Genomic DNA, 17921 nt, shown 5'->3' with positions numbered 1-17921 from the left:
CACAGGCTGTGCAGGTGATGTTACATGGCAGACCCTGGAGTGAGAGGTAAGGGTGGTGGCTCAGGTGCACTATTGCAATAAACCAAAGACTCTGGAATTCTCTCATGTGAGCATAATTGCCAGAGTTTGACTAATGGGTCTGATGCTTAGGTGCAATCTTTGATCAGGGATGACCTATTTGATGTGGGAACAGAACACAGCATCTCCACAGTGGACTCCGTCACACGTGCTGGCAGCACGCCATTTATAGACTACATGAAGTCCCTGGTCACTCATGTGATCCCAAGTGACTCCTGAAGTGTGCATTAGGTCCAGAAAAGTGATTTCCTCCAGAATGAATTGCATCCGTGTGAGGGGAACACATTTCCTCCTGTAAGTGGGATATACCAGGCAGTGGAGGAGCAATTTTTTTGTCCTGCAGCTACCGATACTTTCTCAATGAGGAGCCTCTGGTGAGCAAGTCTGAGGGGTTCCGCATTCATGACTCAAGGCAAAGGGGAAGTGGGCTGTGGAGGGTCAACCACCCAGGCCACTGGAAAGGCCTACATGTCAGTGCTCCTCTAGTTCTGTGTGGGCAGCACCACTTGACAGGAATAGTTTCTGGTACCAGAATGCCTTGGGTAGTTTCGTCCACCACAGGTGGTTTAGGGACCCTGAGATGCATACCGCTGAAGCCTCTATAATAAAGGGGTTTAGGGAGGAGACAGTAGGCTGGTACTGGACGAGTTCCTGGTGATTTGTTTCCCTATTCAAATGCAGTATATTTTAAAGTATTCTGTGAATAATTAGGCAAGCAGATCTCACGAGTGTACATGGCTCTGGTTGCTGTGGGTGACGGAATGTCCCCATGACACAGGTTCTGTCTGCTGACTGCTTCTGTCGCCCTCTCAACTCACAGCTGCTGCTCAGAGAAATTTCAAGCGGGACATGCATAGATTTCTAAAGACATTTCCAAGTGAGCAGACACAATGAAGAGCTGGCACTGGCCTATGGGGGTGCTGGAGGGAAATGATGTTGACACGCATGACTGAGGACGTCCCCAGGCAGAGCCCACATGGGACGCACCTTTAAGCTTCAGGACCACAGTGCATCCAGAGGTCTGTCCGAGGAGCCTGGTTTAAACTCCAGGACAGGTTCTGGGAGCCCTGTCACTTCACTCCCGTCTGTGTGTGTGAGATGAGGGCAGCGCAGCCCTAGCGGGTGTTTTCTCAGTTGAGACCGGGCAGCAAGGAAGACCCAGTGGGGGCTGAACTCTTCCTCACAAAACTTCAGTTCTTCCCCAGAAAGATTCCACAGCTGTGGAAAGAAGTTCTGAACACACAAAAATCAAGTTTCAGAAGAACTGATCTTTTTTTTTTTTTAAATCCTCACCAGGGGGCATTTTTTTTTATTGCTTTTTATAGAGAGAGAAAGGGAAAGAGGAAGGGATGGAAACATTGATGTGAGAGAGCAGCAGAGGTTGGTTGTTTCTCATACACTCCCTGACTGGGGATTGAACCCACAACCTCCGATTAGGGTATGATGCTCCAACTGAGCCATCCAGCCAGGGCAGGAAAGCTGAGCATTATCTCAGCATATGAAAGCAAGTATGTTATTCACTTCTGCAACAGCAAATGGGCCATGTGAACAGCAAATGGGCCATGGGGCTGGATCATGAAACGAAAGGCTTCCAACTACTCTTGCAAGAAAACGATGTTATAAAGTTCCCGTCTGTCCTGTCACACTCAATTAGGATATGACTCCAAATAATATCCTCTCTCTGCAACTCACCTCAATTATTCCTTGCATGACTGCCTTTACAATGCCACAACTCTCTGTGGTGTTTCCACTGGGGAGTCACAGCATCTTGCATAGACATCATCCTACACATAAAGGAGACTCAGGATGGGCTAGAACGGTGCAGGTAAGCGTAACTCTTTCTCTAATTGGGCGGATCGGATGTAGTGGGGTACACATTGGGTCGTGTGTATGGCAGCAACATAAAAATGGCAAATACTATACGATATTAAATATTTAAAGTCAAGTGAAAATCCTTTCAAATGAATTAAACACAGAAAGACACCACAAATATCTGTGGCCCAAATTAATAGGAAGTCTCAAGTTCCACAAAACAATGTCCAGACTCACAACCACATGTCACCTACACACATGTGTAACAACTGCATACATGAAGATAAACCATGTTTATATCTTTATCTTTATGGTGAATCTTTACTGTGAGTCAATGAAAGCAGGGCATTCTGTATTACCACCCTGTATTTATTTCCATAACCAAGCAGTTCTCGAAACAGTGTTTACGATGTGTTACATGGTCAAACTCCCAGGGGTCAATAACGACACCCTCACTGAGGATGCTACTCTCATAAAATACACACACACAGCCTCCCTATTACATCCGGTCAGTTTTCATTTCCTTCATAGCCAGTATTTCCTTCTTATAAACTAAAGCTTTACCATTTGTTAACCAGCTCTCTTTTCCCACCAAATACGGGCCCCATGACTGCTAGAACATGTTTGTCTCCTGTCGCTATATCCAGATCCTACAGGGCCTTGATCACTTGTGCTGAACTGGGCATGACAACTCTATTAAAGAGCATGGGAATGAGGGATGCTGAACACAGTGTCAAGAGCACAGTCTCTGAGCGAGAGGCCGGACAGGGCGAGTGGTCCTGCCTCCCTGGCCAGTTTGTGTTCCCTCACAACTTACCTACACTTACTTAGAGGCCTCAGTTGAGTTAGAAATGCGATATTAATATTACAGAGTCCACTAGGAAGTGAATTTACATACTTTAACTGAAATACATTATGGTGAATGGTGTAACGCTCCACAGGAAACACACCAGTGCTCAGGGAGGAAGTCCCCCGGCCACAGGCTGTTTCAGAGGACAGGGGCTACGATCACTGCGCAGCCAAGCCTCAGGCCGCCGGAGAAAGACGTCACACACCTCCTTCACCAAAGGTCCTTGGTGAGCACGATGGACAGTGGCTCACAAAATGACAAAGGTGACAACACCAAATTGTAAAAATGGCTAATAACGTCCTCTTCTTACTAATGTGACTCACTGAGGCCTCTTACAAATTAGGCGTAGCTCCACTACAATGCCTTCCAGAAATTGCGGTTTATGATCGCCAATAACATAACTTGTTTACCTCCTCAGAGCATTCAATATACAAAATGTCTTGGTGCCTTAAATAGCCATAAGACCACGTATCACAGGCCAAATCCTACAAAAGTCCTGATCAGCCTTTGACGTTACACCCACAGCCATGTGCGCTCTGTGGTTATTCTTATTATTACAACCCCTCACACTCCTCTCTGACTACAGCCTCAATCACACGGGTCACTGGCAAGAGAGCATGAAAAAACCACGATTTGGGATTTTGGTATTAAGATTGAATGGCAATTTGTGTCATGACAAAAACCATATCTATAAAAAAATAAAACAAAATATGCTTGAGGAAAAACTACCTGATCATAAATGCACATAATAAAATTAACCCACAGAGTATAATTTTTTTTTGCTTTTACTTTTATTAGTATTTATTTTATGCTGAATTTACTCCCGAGCCATAAGCTTTTATTTCTTCAGTTTCTTCTGGGATATCTTTTTCTTCTGTGCAACCTCCTCCTCTGGTTTAGAAACAATCTGCTCTTTCTCAGTGAGGATCATCTCGATGTGGCAGGGAGAGCTCCTGTACGGGTTGATCCTGCCACGGGCTCTGTAAGTTCGGCGCCGCATCTTGGGAGCTTTGTTCACCTGGATGTGCTCAATGACCAGAGAATCCACATCTAAACCCTTAAGTTCAGCATTACTCTCTGCATTTTTAAGCATGTACAGCAAAAACTCAGCACTCTTTTTGGGCCACCGACCCTGTGTCCAGCCCCACTGTTTGGCCTGGGCGCACCTACCAACTCCACCATTGTACCAGCGGAATGGGACACACTGCTTCTTTAAAGTGACATCTTTCAGGTACTTGGTGGCTTTTCAAATATGCATACCCTTGATGGCCTGGGCAGTTTCTCGAGTGTTCTTAAAGTGAACACGAAGATTTGAACCTCTTGATTTGCATGATTTTGTGGGGTTCTCTGGGTCAAGTGAATAGCGAACCATCATCAGAGGTCACCTCTGGTCGCTTTCGGGAAGAGAGAGTATAATTATTAATGAAGAGAATTACAAAGTTTATTTGGAAATTCATAATTATTATTGGACATTTTAACATACCTTCCCAGGAAATAAAAATCACAGTATTTGTCAGCATACAAGGGTTTAGAAAACAGTTAATAAAATATGTGTTCATTTGACAATACACATACTTTTAATCACATACAATCGAACATGACTGGAAACATGTTGAATAAGGAAAACACTAACACTGTTAAGTGCATAAGGTGTTTCCTATACAAATTAGATCTTATAGGGATATAATCTAGAGAAGAGGGGAATCAGACATGAGCAAGAAGTGTGAATCAGTTTGCTGGTGGACACAACAGGGCTTACAGAAAAATCCAAACTCTGATGCATCTTTGATGTGGAATTTGTGAAGACATCAGTGGAAAACTACGCATCTCAGAAAATGGATATCAGACAGTTGGTGGTGGTTTTGAGAATGATCTCGATTGGAAAGTCAAAAAATCCAGGTAACAGGCTGAAAGATTTTGTCTTTGAAGCTCCTATGCCTGTTTGTCCGTGGGAATGTTGGCCTTACTCATTCTTGCCTTCCAAACCTCATGCAAGTGAGGATACTAAGGAATTTTAACATGGACCATAAAGGAGCTGGATTCTGGAAAAATCAAGGTCCTACCATTACCCAATGGAAGGGAAAATCTTCAGCTCTTGATTTTGCTGCCCTATCACAGGTCCCTGTTCTTAATTCGAAGTGTATTCACCAAACATCAGTCCAAAGAAAGCAAAGGTCCAAATATGAAAATAATTCACATATAACTATATTCTTTCCTAAACTTGCCATACATGAAATTATCAGTATGGAACATAGAAAAAGCATCCTGCACTTACCACGCCAAACAAGGAGCTTTGTCAGAGGGAAAAGTAGAATGTGTCTCAGGGACTAGGGATATGAAGGGCTGCCTCAGGCCACTAGGAAAACCCTAACACCAAATTGTCATTTTTCAATGGCCCCATAAAACAAAACAATATAGAAAGCTGTTTAACCTAACTGCATATAAAAACCGGACTTAAATTCATCCATGTATCTATTAATAAGAGGCTTCAAGATAGAAAATAGTTAAATGTTTTAAGAAAAAAGCACTACCTATTAATTACATGTACTATTGTTGACTCTCATTATCTCGTGTGAGCATTCATTCTGAAAGTCATTACTAGAAATCCACAGTCCAATGATGAAGAAAAAGGTGTAATAAACAGAATATACTTACAACATTAATGAAAACTCTTTCACATTGAAAACTTTCTGACACATTATATGTGGATTAATTTCTATCAAGCTTTCTCATGTTACATTTCCATTTCTTTTTTGGAGGAAATGTTCACTTGTAAGAATGTGGACCAATTCAAATCTTTTCTCAAACTGTTTACATTCTAGAGTTTTTAATCCAGTGAGTCTTTTTACGCTTTTGAAAGGAACTGGGAAAAGTGAAGTCTTTCCCAAATTCTGCACATTAATATGGTTTTTCTCCAGTGTGCATTTTCACATTTTGAAAGGTTGTATGATAAATGAAGACTTTTCCAAATTGTTTACATATAAGGGGTTCTCTCCAGTGTGAGTTCTTTCATGTTTTCGAAGATAACGGAGACAAGTAAATGCTTTACCACAAGTTTTACACACATACGGCTTCTCTCCAGTGTGAGTTCTTTCATGTGTCTGGAAACTTCGATACCATCTAAAGGCTTTCCCACATTGCTTACATTCATAGGGTTTGTCCCCAGTGTGAGTTTTTTCATGTGTTTGTAAGGAACTAAGATCTCCGTAGGCTCTCCCACACTCCTTACATTCAAAGGGCTTCTCTCCAGTGTGATTTCTTTCGTGTTTCTGAAGATCACTGGGATACCTAAAAGCTTTATTACAGTTTTTACATTTATAGGGTTTCTTTCCAGTGTGGTTTATTTCATGTTTTCGAAGATAATGGAGACAACTAAATGCTTTACTACATTTTTTACATACATATGGCTTCTCTCCAGTGTGATTACTTTCATGTGTTTGGAAACTTTGGTAACATCTGTAGGATTTTCCACACTCCTTACATTCATAAGGTTTCTCTCCGGTATGAATCCTTTGGTGTATTCGTAAGGAACTGAGATATCTATAGGCTTTCCCACATTCCTTACATTCATAGGATTTCTCTCCAGTGTGTGTCCTTTTGTGGTATCGAAGAGAACTGGGATAACCAAACGTTTTGCTACATATTTTACACTCATAAGGTTTCTCTCCAGTGTGATTTCTTTCATGTATTTGGACACATTGATGAGAACTGAAAGCTTTCCCGCATGCTTTACACTCATAGGGTTTCTCTCCAACATGAGTTCTTTGGTGTGTTTGTAAGGAACTGGGATCTCTGTAGGCCTTCCCACACTCCAGACATACAAAGGGCTTCTCTCCAGTGTGATTTCTTTCATGTTTTTGAAGATCACTGGGATACCTAAAAGCTTTACTACAGTTCTGACATTCATAGGGTTTCTTTCCAGTGTGGTTTCTCTCATGCTTTCGAAGATAACGGAGACAAGTAAATGTTTTACCGCATTGCTTACACACATACGGTTTCCCCTCTCTGTGATTTCTGTCATGCCTTCGAAAACTCTGATAACATATGAAGGCTTTTCCACACTCCTTACATTCATAGGGCTTCTCTCCAGTAAACTTACTTTCGTGTCTTCGAAAATTTTGATAATATCTGAATGTTTTTCCACACTCCTTACATTCATAGGGTTTTTCTCCAGTGTGAATTTTTTCATGACGTCGAAGAGAACTGCAACAACCGAACGCTTTGCCACATTGTTTACATGTATAAGGTTTTTCTCCAGTGTGGGACCTTTCATGTATTTGAAGTGAATTCGAAGAACTAAACGTTTTCCCACATTCCTTACATTTATAGACTTTTTCTCCATTGTGATTTCCTTCATGTTTGTCAAAACACTGGAGATAACTGGAGGCTCTCCCACATACATCATAATTACACAGTTTGTCTCCGTAACTTTGACAATTACAGGGTGTGCGTCCAGGGTGACATCTGACGTGCCCATTATGGGATGACTGGTGCATGAAGGCTTTCCCACACGTGCTGTGTTCCCACAGTTTTCCTCCCAGAAGAGTTTTCTTCTTCAGACGGAGATTTGGGAAAAGGCTGAGGTTTTCCCCACATTGACTCCTCCTTTTCCCTCCACAGAGTCTCTCTAACATTGGATTTCTGTAAAAATTGAGGAGCACATTACTAATAATTTTTTCATTAATGATTTTAAAATTATTAGTACCATATTTGAACTATATTTTCATGATTTACAGCAAAAATGTAGGTTTTCCCCTTGTATGAATGATAGAAACTTAATTAATGTACTGCATGCTTTGCAAGAGGAGTTTGCCTTTGTTACTATCAAAACAGTGATATTCTTCCTAAGGTTTTATTGACACTCTTTCCATTTAAATTATTTTTCAAATACTGAACAAATTTGTCATTATAAGAAACTAGGTGGAAATTTTCTGGTAAGTAGTAAGTTTGAAGCGTAAGTTATTCTGGTCGCTTCTTTTTAAATCTGGTAGCGTAACAGTTTTCTAAACAAGATAGTGCTTTCTGCTGTGAGTGTGACTCACCTTCGTCTTCTCCCCGGATATTTGTACTGATCTTCAATGTCATGATCTTCCCATTTTTTCCCTAAAATACAGACCCAGAAATTTGATTCCAAACTATTAGAAATTCTAGGAAAATTATTAGATTCTAGTTCTACGATGAGCTGTGAGCATGCCCAGTTTATTTACCAGTGTCCTCCCTTCCCACATCCCACCTCTGAGATCAATGTTGGCCAAGAAACACCTGTTTCTGTCCTCTGATTAACAAGGTGAAGATAACTTGTCATCCTTACTGACTGAGGCCAGGTGCCTGAAGGTTTCCCGCATCACATCTCTGTAGAGCTGCTTCTGTGGAGAATCCAGTAAGGCCCACTCCTCCCGACTGAAGTTCACAGCCACATCCTCAAAGGCCACTGAGTCCTACAAACCCGAAATTTGTATAGAATAAGATGTGTGAGACTGACAGCACTGGACACCCAGACCCCATTTATAGAAAGGTTACAAGTGATTCTATTGTCTCCTAACATGTATTCTATGACTTAACTATAAGAAACTCTCTGTCCACACTTGCTTCCTCATGAATCTAACACCAACCTGAATATGTGGAAATTGTTTACACATTGTTACTCTGATCACATTACACCTTACTTTCTTTCTGATGGCAGGGTTCAGAGAATGTTTGGGAATAACAGAACTGCTATTCAAATGAAACATATTATCATTGTTAAGACCATCAATTCTTTATGAGAAATAGTCTTTCATTTCCTTCCTCACAGCCACCATTTATAGCACTCCATGAAGCAGGTGTTGACATCTGCCATGAGGTTTTAATGAATAAAACCACAGTGAAGATCTACAAGCATTTTGTTCTAGTCCCATTCCAAACATGAGCGTCCAGGAGGCCTGTGGAAATCCGACTTGTAACAAAGCCCAGCTAGCTATATTGTCATAAATTCCTCCAGGACACGAGAAGCAACTGCAGGCAGCTGGCTGCGTACAAATATCCTTGTGGAAAAGTACTGCTCTTACCTTGTGGAATATTTTCCACAGACTCAGTTTTTCCTTTCTCTTTCTGTCTGATCTGATGGTCTAAAAAGTTATTTCAGACTTAGAGCTCAGACACAAAGTAGAAGGCAAGACAACTTACATGACAAATCCCTTTAGACATGTGCCTCAGGGCTGCTTCCAGCCAATTTCCGGCACACACAGGCACACACTGAGATAATAATATGGCAGAAGAGCTCTTTCCAACACAACCAAAAAGTCTTTCCTGGGTGCTACTGACACTGAGGACCAGGTTAAGAGGCTTAGAGTACAAGGGAGGTCATTGACATCCACAGTAGTGTTATGGTGAACTTGCTCATGATTATAAAATACATTAAGGGTGTAGCAGTGGTTTCCTCCAAAAGAGCATATAACATCCATTCTCCAATCAGGAGGAAGTGTTTCCTGACCAGCCACTCTGGGGGCTGCCCTCCCTTCGGTCATTCCCAAGTTCCCGGAGGAGACAAGGAACAGCATAGCTCAACCCCTGAGCATGGGATCCCTCCGCGGATGACAGCACACCCAACCTGTAGGGTATGAAGGGTTTATTACTGTCCCAAGTGAGGTGTCTGGACAGCGTAAGTAAGGCAGGCCTCTCAAGAGGGCACTGAATAGCCTGCGAGAGAAGAGCAGGGACACGTTCTTTTCCGAGGTTACGGGGTGAGCTAGGGTGAGGGTTCACACACAAGGGCAGCAGCTTGCAAGGATTCAGTCACTTGCTACCACAGGGAGGGCACACTGAGGCTTTCTCATCACCTGTGCAGATGGGGGGCACAAGGGGAAGGAGCAGGAATGAGGCTCTAGAGCTGTCAGCCATCAGTCATCAAGAATTAGAGCAGGTTGCCCTGGCTGGTGTGGTTCAGTGGATTAGGCATCATCCCACAGACCTGAAAGGTCGGTTTGATTCCCACTCAGGGCACCTGCCTGGGTTATGGGTTCCATCCTGGGTCAGGGTGCATGCAGGAGGCAGCCGATCAATGTTTCTCTCACATAGATGTTTCCCTCCCTCTCTTTCTCCCTCTCTTCCCCTCTCTTTAAAATCAGTAAAAGAATAAAATTAAGAATGAGAACAGGAAAAAAAAGGAATTAGAGCAGGAGACTAGCGGTTTCTGGTCTGACATTTAAGTACCTTAGAAGTTGTCATTCCCAAACTCACAAGAGAAAAGCTAAAAAACTTGAAATGAACTTCAGAGCATTTAGGTCACAGGGCAACTCGGTGTCACCAAAATTGGAAAAGAGAAAGTAAACTTGGCGTTTAGAAAAATATCCCAAATATTCTGTTCTTAACATGGCCTGTACTCAAAAAAATCTATTTCGGCCCTGGCTGGTGTGGCTAAATGGATTGAGTGCTGGCCTGCCAACCAAAAGGTTGCCAGTTTGATTCCCGGTCAGGGCACATGTCTGGGTTGTGGGCCAGGTTCCCAGTTGGGTGTGTGTGAGAGGCAACCGATAGATGTATCTCCCACACACTGATGTTTCTCTCCCTCTCCTTCTCTTCCCCCTCTCTCTGAAAGTAAATAACTAAAATCTTAAAAAAAAATGTTTCAGCAAAATCTAATGCAAAGACCAAAAAAAAAAAAAAAGAACAAAAAAGCAGAACACAATACCCATAATCCCTAGATACTTTCTTCTAACAGAAGGTTAAATACACCTAATGGAAATACCTGAAGAACATAAAAGACAGAAAGACAGCAAAGTAACAGGCACTGAGACTTCCTCAAGTTAATGACAGATGGCACAGTGCAGATACGGGATGGACAGAGAACACTAAACATGTCATATAATACATGACATCTTGTTTACAATATTGGAAATTATGTATTCTGTAATTTCAAGCTATGGATAACTGAAATAAATGACAGCAATGTGACAAGGGACAGAGAGGGGGAAGTGGGAGTAGTGTGGTGTGAGGTACTTGCATAACCAGTGAAGCAGTACAGTGTGACTAGACAAAGGTGGTGGTTCAGTTGTAAATGTATCCTCAAAACTCAAGGACAACCTCTAAAAAGCTTAAGAAAATATGTGTATTTTCTTATAAGAAAGATATAAGAGAGAAGAAAAATCAGGTCAAACACTCAAAGTCAGAGAATGAAGAAAAAAGGTTGAAAAAAAAATGAAGAGCAAGGGCAACAAATAGAACACAGGACAAGTCGTGGTAGATATTAATCCAACCGTGTCAATCACCACTTTAATCATCAATGGTCTCGCTACAACTGAAAGACAAAGTACTGTACTATGAGATTTTAAAACACAATTATATGTTGCCCACAATAAACCCACTTTAAATATGAAGGCACAGGTGAAAGGTAAAGGCATAGAGAAAATGTACTATGGGAGGCGGGAGGGGGGTAGGGCAGAGGAGAGTAATGGGGGAAAAATGGGACAAATGTAATTGAACAACAATAATAATAATAAAAAAAGAAAGTTGGCAAGGGTATATGAATTTCAGATGATGCCGATTTCAGACCAAAAAAAACCCCCAACAACTCAGGGATAAAGACAAACATTACATAGTGATAAAGGAGTCCATTCTCTAAGAAGGCATAGCAGTCCTTTAGACGCTTGTGCGTAACCGTACGGGGGTAAAACGCATGAGGCGGGAGCGAAGGAGAACTAGACGAACCCACCAGTACTGCTGCAGAGAGCAACACTCTATCACAAATTATAAACTGCCGCAGAAAGAATTCACGAAGGACAGCGTTGAACTGAACAGTGCCACGTAACAACAAAATTTAATTTAAAAATTGTAATCTGTGATTGAAATCTATGATTTAAAACCTGAGCCTTGAAAATGTAAATTGTTGGTATCCTTCATACAGCAACAAGAATGTACATTCTTTTCTCAAGTTCACATGGAACACTCACCAAGACAGAACACATTCTGGGACATAAAACACACCTTAAAAAATTTGAAAGAACAGAAATCATACAAAATAAGCTCTTCCACCACAGGCATTAATCTAGAAATCAATAATAGTAAGAGAGTTGGGAAACATTTGTGTTGCTGAATGTCCAAATATTTGGAGATTCAACAACAGAAATCTAAATAATACATGGGATCAAAGAAGTTATCTTAAAATAAATTAAAAATTATTTGAACTAAATGAAATGAAACTTTCCAAAGGTTGTGGGATGCAGCAAAAGAAATGCCTAGAGAAAAATTTATGCCATCAAACAAATACACTAGCAAAAGAAAGATCTATAATCATATAATGTAAGTATCTACCTTAGGAAGCAATAAAAAGCTGAGCAAATTAAACCCAAAGTAAGCAGACTAAAAGAATAGAAAACTAGGGAAAATAAATCAATGTAATTGTAAAAACAAAAAAAAAAGTCAATGGAGAAAAATGAACAACAAAAAAGCTGTTCTTTGAGACAATTAATAAAATTGAGAAGCATCTAGTCAACAATATGAAGGAAAGGGAGACAAAATTACAATGCAAGGCCATCATAGGCAAGTCTAAGGAGCTCAGAGAGGTGGTCACTGAAGCATCTATAGTGAAGGGGGCTCTGAGAACGCTGCCAGGGATGCCTGTCCTGTGACAACTGAAACAGTCCAGAGCCTTCTATGGTAGGAGCACCCACTCGAGGAGCAGTTTGTAACAGCATAAATGGGATCAAAAAAACTAGTAAACAAGGAATACATTACCTCCCAAACACAAAAGAATCTAGACAATGTGTGGGTGCTCTGAGGGACTGGAGCTATTTCTTCGCGCTGTCACAAAGTGAATGGCCTTAACCTAGGCGTCAGGGACTCACCAGGTGTGTGGGGCAACCGCCCATCCACTTTTTCTGAACCCCCTTTTCCAATATATATGTATGTCCTGAATGCCAAATGAATGTCCACAGAGTGACATGAATGTCACATCATACCTGTTCTCCTGGAGCAAGGTCCAGAGGACCTCGAGTCCATGCCATTTGGGTGAGAGACTGCCCCCATGGAAATGGCTGCTATGCAGGATTTGAGGACCCCAGGCTTAAGTCTGTTTGGATGATACCCTGGCTGTGCCACAGTGAGACTATGGGTGTTGTCCCTGGTATATCAGAGGGTCAGGGCCTTGGATGCAGTAGAGGCAGGTGCAGCAGCAGATGTACCTAAGGGTCCTGGGAAGTCCTCTGGTATTAGGGAAGTGGACTCTGCCTACCGTTTATGGGCTGCCTTTTCCCGTCTCTGCTCTTTCCCTCTGAAATACCTGCTCTTTAAAGAGTGACCACCTTGTGGGCTCCCCTCATTCTTGGGATATAATCATTCTTAAACCCCCCTTAGGCCCACCCTTACTGTAGAGTGACCCCCGCCTCATTCACACCTTCATGCTAATGACCAAATAAGTTGCAGCCAAGACATTGACCCAGGTCCACTCTAAGGAGGATCCGATTCCCATGTTCCTGCTCCCAAAGGGTGAGAAATAGCCTAAACTCTCAACTCAGAGTCCTCTGAATGTAGCACCCAGGTTCCATGAGGTCACCAGCTCACGGGAGGCCCCCAGCAGGCAGCCAACAGCCTGATAGGTAAGAAGGACCAGGGGGAAAGGGAGGGCTGATGCTTAATTTTTGGTAAACAAACATCAAATATGTGGAGTCTGACTGCCCATGACGAGAACAGACACAAGTATAAAAATTACGCAATCCCACTGGCTTGTTTTTATATAAAGACACTAAGAGGATGAGCAAAAGTGATCAGAACTGGACCCTTGAGGGTGGAGGGAGTGGGAGCACAGGAATGGAGCAGGATATGCAGGCAGTGACCGTAAATCAGCTTCCTTTCAGGCATTTAAAGCACTTTCCCATTCATCATTTACTTAAAACAAGAACAGAAATTTATATACACCCTATTTCCTATGGTTAATCATCATTGTTAATTACCTTGCTTTTTAAATTAATTGTTCTTAACTTTTCTACACAGGAAACCATTTTAAAACTTAAGCCTTTAAAAATTAAATGCTATAAAACTGCAAGAATATAAAAGATTTACGAATCCCTTTCTAAAAAAAACCAAAGGGAATTATAATACTTTTCCATTCACTATATTTCACACTCTGGATATTTATGCATTAGGGGTTTGAACTTAGCCCTATACTTGAAATTTCAAAAATTTACATAAGCTTTGATATGTTTTTTCATAACAATGAAAATCAAAATTCAATAGTTGTTTTCCTCCCATCTTTTAAAATAGGAGTTTAGGAATAGTATGACCTTTTACATGTCAAAGTTCTCTGGGGGCGGGCACATACAAACTGACCTAAAAATGAAAAATGCCCCTGAGAACTTAAAAACACCCATCTCATATCTTCATGTTGTCTTACCTGAATTAAAATGCAATTTTATTTATTTGCCAATCAATCTTGCCTTATTCACGCCATTTCCCTCAATGAAGTTGTATTTTAAAGTCCAAGTGCTACAAGTGCTAATGGGAATGAGAGCTAAAGGGCCGCAATATCCAAGAGAAAAAACAATCCAATGAAAAGATATAGCCATACTGGAATCAAAACAGAGAAGCAGCCTGCTTCCCTACAGCGAAGGAAAAACTCACATTGACAAAGTTGAGCATAATCACAAACTTGGAGTCTGGACACCCGTTTCTGAGACAGAACCCCCAGAGTGGGAAGGAGGGGAGGGACACGTGAGCAGCCCCAGGAGTGAGCTCTGGGAGCTCCACACTCTTCCCTCTCTCAGAAGCATGGGAGCGCTCCCTCCCCCGGGCGTCCACTCGCACAGTGAGGGAACTCCAGCCTGATCCAGTTTAAGAATCCAAATTCTTCCCCAATTCTTCAAACCTTTGTCCGGTAGTCAGAACCCCTGATCTTCACACTTCCTCAATGTGCAAAAATTATACCTGAGAGCACCTACGCTGTGGAGAGCACCTACGCAAAACTCAAACCTCAGGTCTAAAAATGTCTGGGCCTAAAAAACTGTAACCTCAAAGAGGGCATCATCGCCCTCCCCACCACCCTCGACCCCATGTGCACGTGCGCCCCAGCTTTCCAGGGCTGCAGCTTCTCAGTTGCAGGCTCCTTCCCTGGTAGGTGTGAGCAGGTAGGACACCTGCAGGCAGAGGCTCCCCAGGAACAATTGGGCCTTCATGTGCTTCCCTGAGCACATGAAGGGCTTTAGCTTGAGTCACTGAACACAGGCCTCCAGCCCCAACCGGAGTTGCTTTGGACAACTCTTGATATTTTAAACAACAAAAGCCCAGTGCTTTAAAAATCCTCCAAAATTACATAAACCCAGCCTTACGTGGAAAAAAAGAAAGAAAACTGTAAGAGTCTTTTAGTAGTTCAATTAGAAAACTTCTAACACCTAATATTTTCAGGAAAATATCAGTTAACTGTATTTCCATGGAAAATAATTGGCTTGTAAATAATTAATCATATTTAAATATTTCTACTCTGCAAGTCTAAACTCTACAATTTAATATGAAAATACCCAAAAGTTAAAAAACATACCTCAAAACTTCCTACACATTCTTAGGGGACTAAAGAGTGAAAGAAGAATTTTATACAAATGGAATGTAATACTGGAATATTTTCTTTTTTCTGAAATTCACCTCTTTCTTGCCGTTTGAAACTATTTTATATTTCAAGCTCTATTGATTAAATATTTTTTATCCCTGTTGATCTTCTCAAGGTGAGAGACCCAGGGAAGGAGCAGTGCTGACTGGAGGGATCACCCAGGAAGTTTTCCAAAGAGCCACCTCCACCCAAAGAACTTCTCCTAGGATGCCTGTGCCCAGGGAAGGTCCTGGGGATTTCAAGCAACCCGACATCAAGGATTTCAAGTTTTCCATGTGGTTGTTCTCTGCTTTCCCCTCATGTAAAATACCTATACACGTAAAAAGATAAATCTTTAAAATGTAGGGACTTGCCCCAGAAAGAGCGAGGTTAGAGGCACAGGGTTGTGGATTTGAGATCCTGCTCCCCAAGCATTTGGAAAACTCAGGACAAAAAGAGTCCTCCTGGGGACCCAGAAAGGACTGGTGTCAAACTAAGAGACATCCCTGTAGAAAATCTTTTTGTTTAGTAGAGTTTATTTGATCTGAACAGAGGATCTGCCTAAAAGCAAGATCTCTACAGAGTGAGAAAAATGCTTCTCAGTACAGGACCCTTACAATTTTCTTCCAGTTTGCAGTTTCTTTTACGCATTTGGAAGTAAGGAGGGAACCTAAGGAAGATTATTACATGACTGTGGGAGAAAGCCAGGTGGGGACTGAATTACAGGATGCTTAACGAGATTATGTGGTCCCTTGAAGGTGGTTATGTTTCCAAGATGTCTGAAAAAGAGGCGTTTCAAAGGTGTGCTAACCTAGATGCACCAGAACAAAGCAGTGGGCTTGCTTAAGACAAAGATAAACCTAAAGTTGTGTGCCTGGGGCGTGATCAGGGCCTGCCGGGTTAGGAATTTTGACTTAATCACCCTGTCAGGTTACTTTCGATTAGATTTATTATAGTGCCCCTTTTTCCTCCACACTGGGGACCCCACTGACCACAGCTCCTCCCACAAATGACCCCCGGAGACCAAGTCACAACTGTCCCCCGAAAGACCCTCCCCGTGGTCACCGCACCATCTGGGGAGACGCGGGGCTGCGGAGCGCAGAACCGCTCAGAGAGGCTCGGGGCTGAAGCGGCGCGCAGTGACGGGACAGGACGTCTGGGGTGCCCCTGCTGGCCCAACACCTACCTTGCGAGGCAGGGGGACCGAGTCCAAGCAGCGCCCCAAGGGACTTGGGGCCTCAAGACTCCGAGGTGACTGGGGGGTACGGGGGGCGTGGTGTAGGGAGGCCCTCCACCGCCGGTTCCAACCGGTTCCAACCAGCCCCTCCTCCCATCCCCACTGGCCCTGGGCACTCACCATTTCTAGGTTTCCTGGGTCTCCCAGAGTTCTTCCTACGACTCCCAAGATAGGTTACAGCGCGACAGACGCTGTAGGAGACCCCTTCGGGACCTTGAAAAGCAGGCGACGCTGGATCTACGCAGCCACAAGGATGTACAAGCCACTGCGGTGCGTTGCTCCACCCACTTGTCCCAGCGCGCTCATAATTGGACAGGCCCCAAGCCTGAGTGACAGCCATGGGAGAACTCTGGCTCCGCTGAAGTAGCCTCGCCTGGCGAACTGGAAGCTGACCCAGCTTGAAATGTTTGAATAAACAGAATTTTTTCCAGTCCCGGGGCTGCCCATGTAGTAGATCCAGCAGCTCTTTATGAAGGCGAGGGCACAGCTGTGTGCAGGGAATCCTGATTTAGTTTTCAGATGGAGCATGTAAGCAAGGACAGGAAGGTGACCCCGGCCAAGCCACAGTGGAACAAGAGGGTCTAATGTCCTCCAGGGGTCAAGGGCTTGGCGGTAAGTCTGTGAGTCCACTCACAGGATTGTGACCCTTGTTTAGAAATGCAGACACTGAAATGTGACTTCACCGTCTGTAATTGAGTCTGGTTCCATTTTAGTCTTTGATCCTTGCAAGCCTTAACCTTCCCCATCTCTTCTTCCCCAATCCCACTCATTTGGTCCTTAAGAAAAAGAATCCCAGAGCACTGGCTGTGGTGGGAAGTTAAAACCCCCACGCGTCAGCCTGGGCGCAAGGACTCTTCTCTGTCTAACCACAGGGTTAGACGTGTTCATTACATTCTCAGGTGTCCAGTCCACCCTGGGAGGAAATGTAGTTCAGATAACTTTTTGCCTGGGTCCCTATTGAACTTTAAAGTGCAAACGACTATAATATCTTTAAGGCAATTTATTCCTATATTCAATAATGTAAGAAAAATAATAAATCGTTATGTAGAAGTGGGTGGGATGCACCTGGAAACTTTTTTCTCCCAGCTTTATTGAGGTATAATTGAAAAACAAAATTTCTGTACAGTACTTAATAAATGTGTAATCACTATGTTGTACACTTGACTCTAATATAATATTGTGTCACCAGTAATTGAAAAAAAATTTTTAAAGTGTGGTATGGAAAAGGAAGCAACTTTAAGTTAAAAAGTGAATTTAGATCAGTATACTATTAAAGATTATATTATGATTTTCATTTTTACTAACATAGTAACTATGTTAGTATTTTTACTAACATAGTTTTTTAATAACATTCATAATATATTGACAAATTTTGCCTTTTTCTCATTTAGCAA

The 17921-nt window shown here is 42.4% G+C and overlaps 1 protein-coding gene and 1 pseudogene across 1 annotated transcript; both read right to left on the bottom strand.

Moving 5' to 3' along the window:
* Nucleotides 1-3538: 3538 nt before the first annotated feature.
* On the bottom strand, nucleotides 3539-4249 carry LOC112301526 (large ribosomal subunit protein uL22-like; annotated as a pseudogene).
* LOC123479398 (zinc finger protein 14) lies at nucleotides 3871-16781 on the bottom strand. The gene is made up of 4 exons (XM_045192504.3): nucleotides 16648-16781; nucleotides 8052-8178; nucleotides 7783-7843; nucleotides 3871-7381 (listed from the first exon to the last, which is right to left on the bottom strand). Exons 1-4 carry the CDS (start codon nucleotides 16648-16650, stop codon nucleotides 5668-5670), a joined length of 1905 nt encoding a protein of 634 aa, XP_045048439.2. The 5' UTR covers nucleotides 16651-16781; the 3' UTR covers nucleotides 3871-5667.
* Nucleotides 16782-17921: the final 1140 nt, after the last annotated feature.

The sequence above is a fragment of the Desmodus rotundus genome, chromosome 9 (assembly GCF_022682495.2).
Source record: "Desmodus rotundus isolate HL8 chromosome 9, HLdesRot8A.1, whole genome shotgun sequence".
Lineage (NCBI taxonomy): Eukaryota > Metazoa > Chordata > Mammalia > Chiroptera > Phyllostomidae > Desmodus > Desmodus rotundus.
This window is presented reverse-complemented; position numbering and strand designations above follow the sequence as displayed.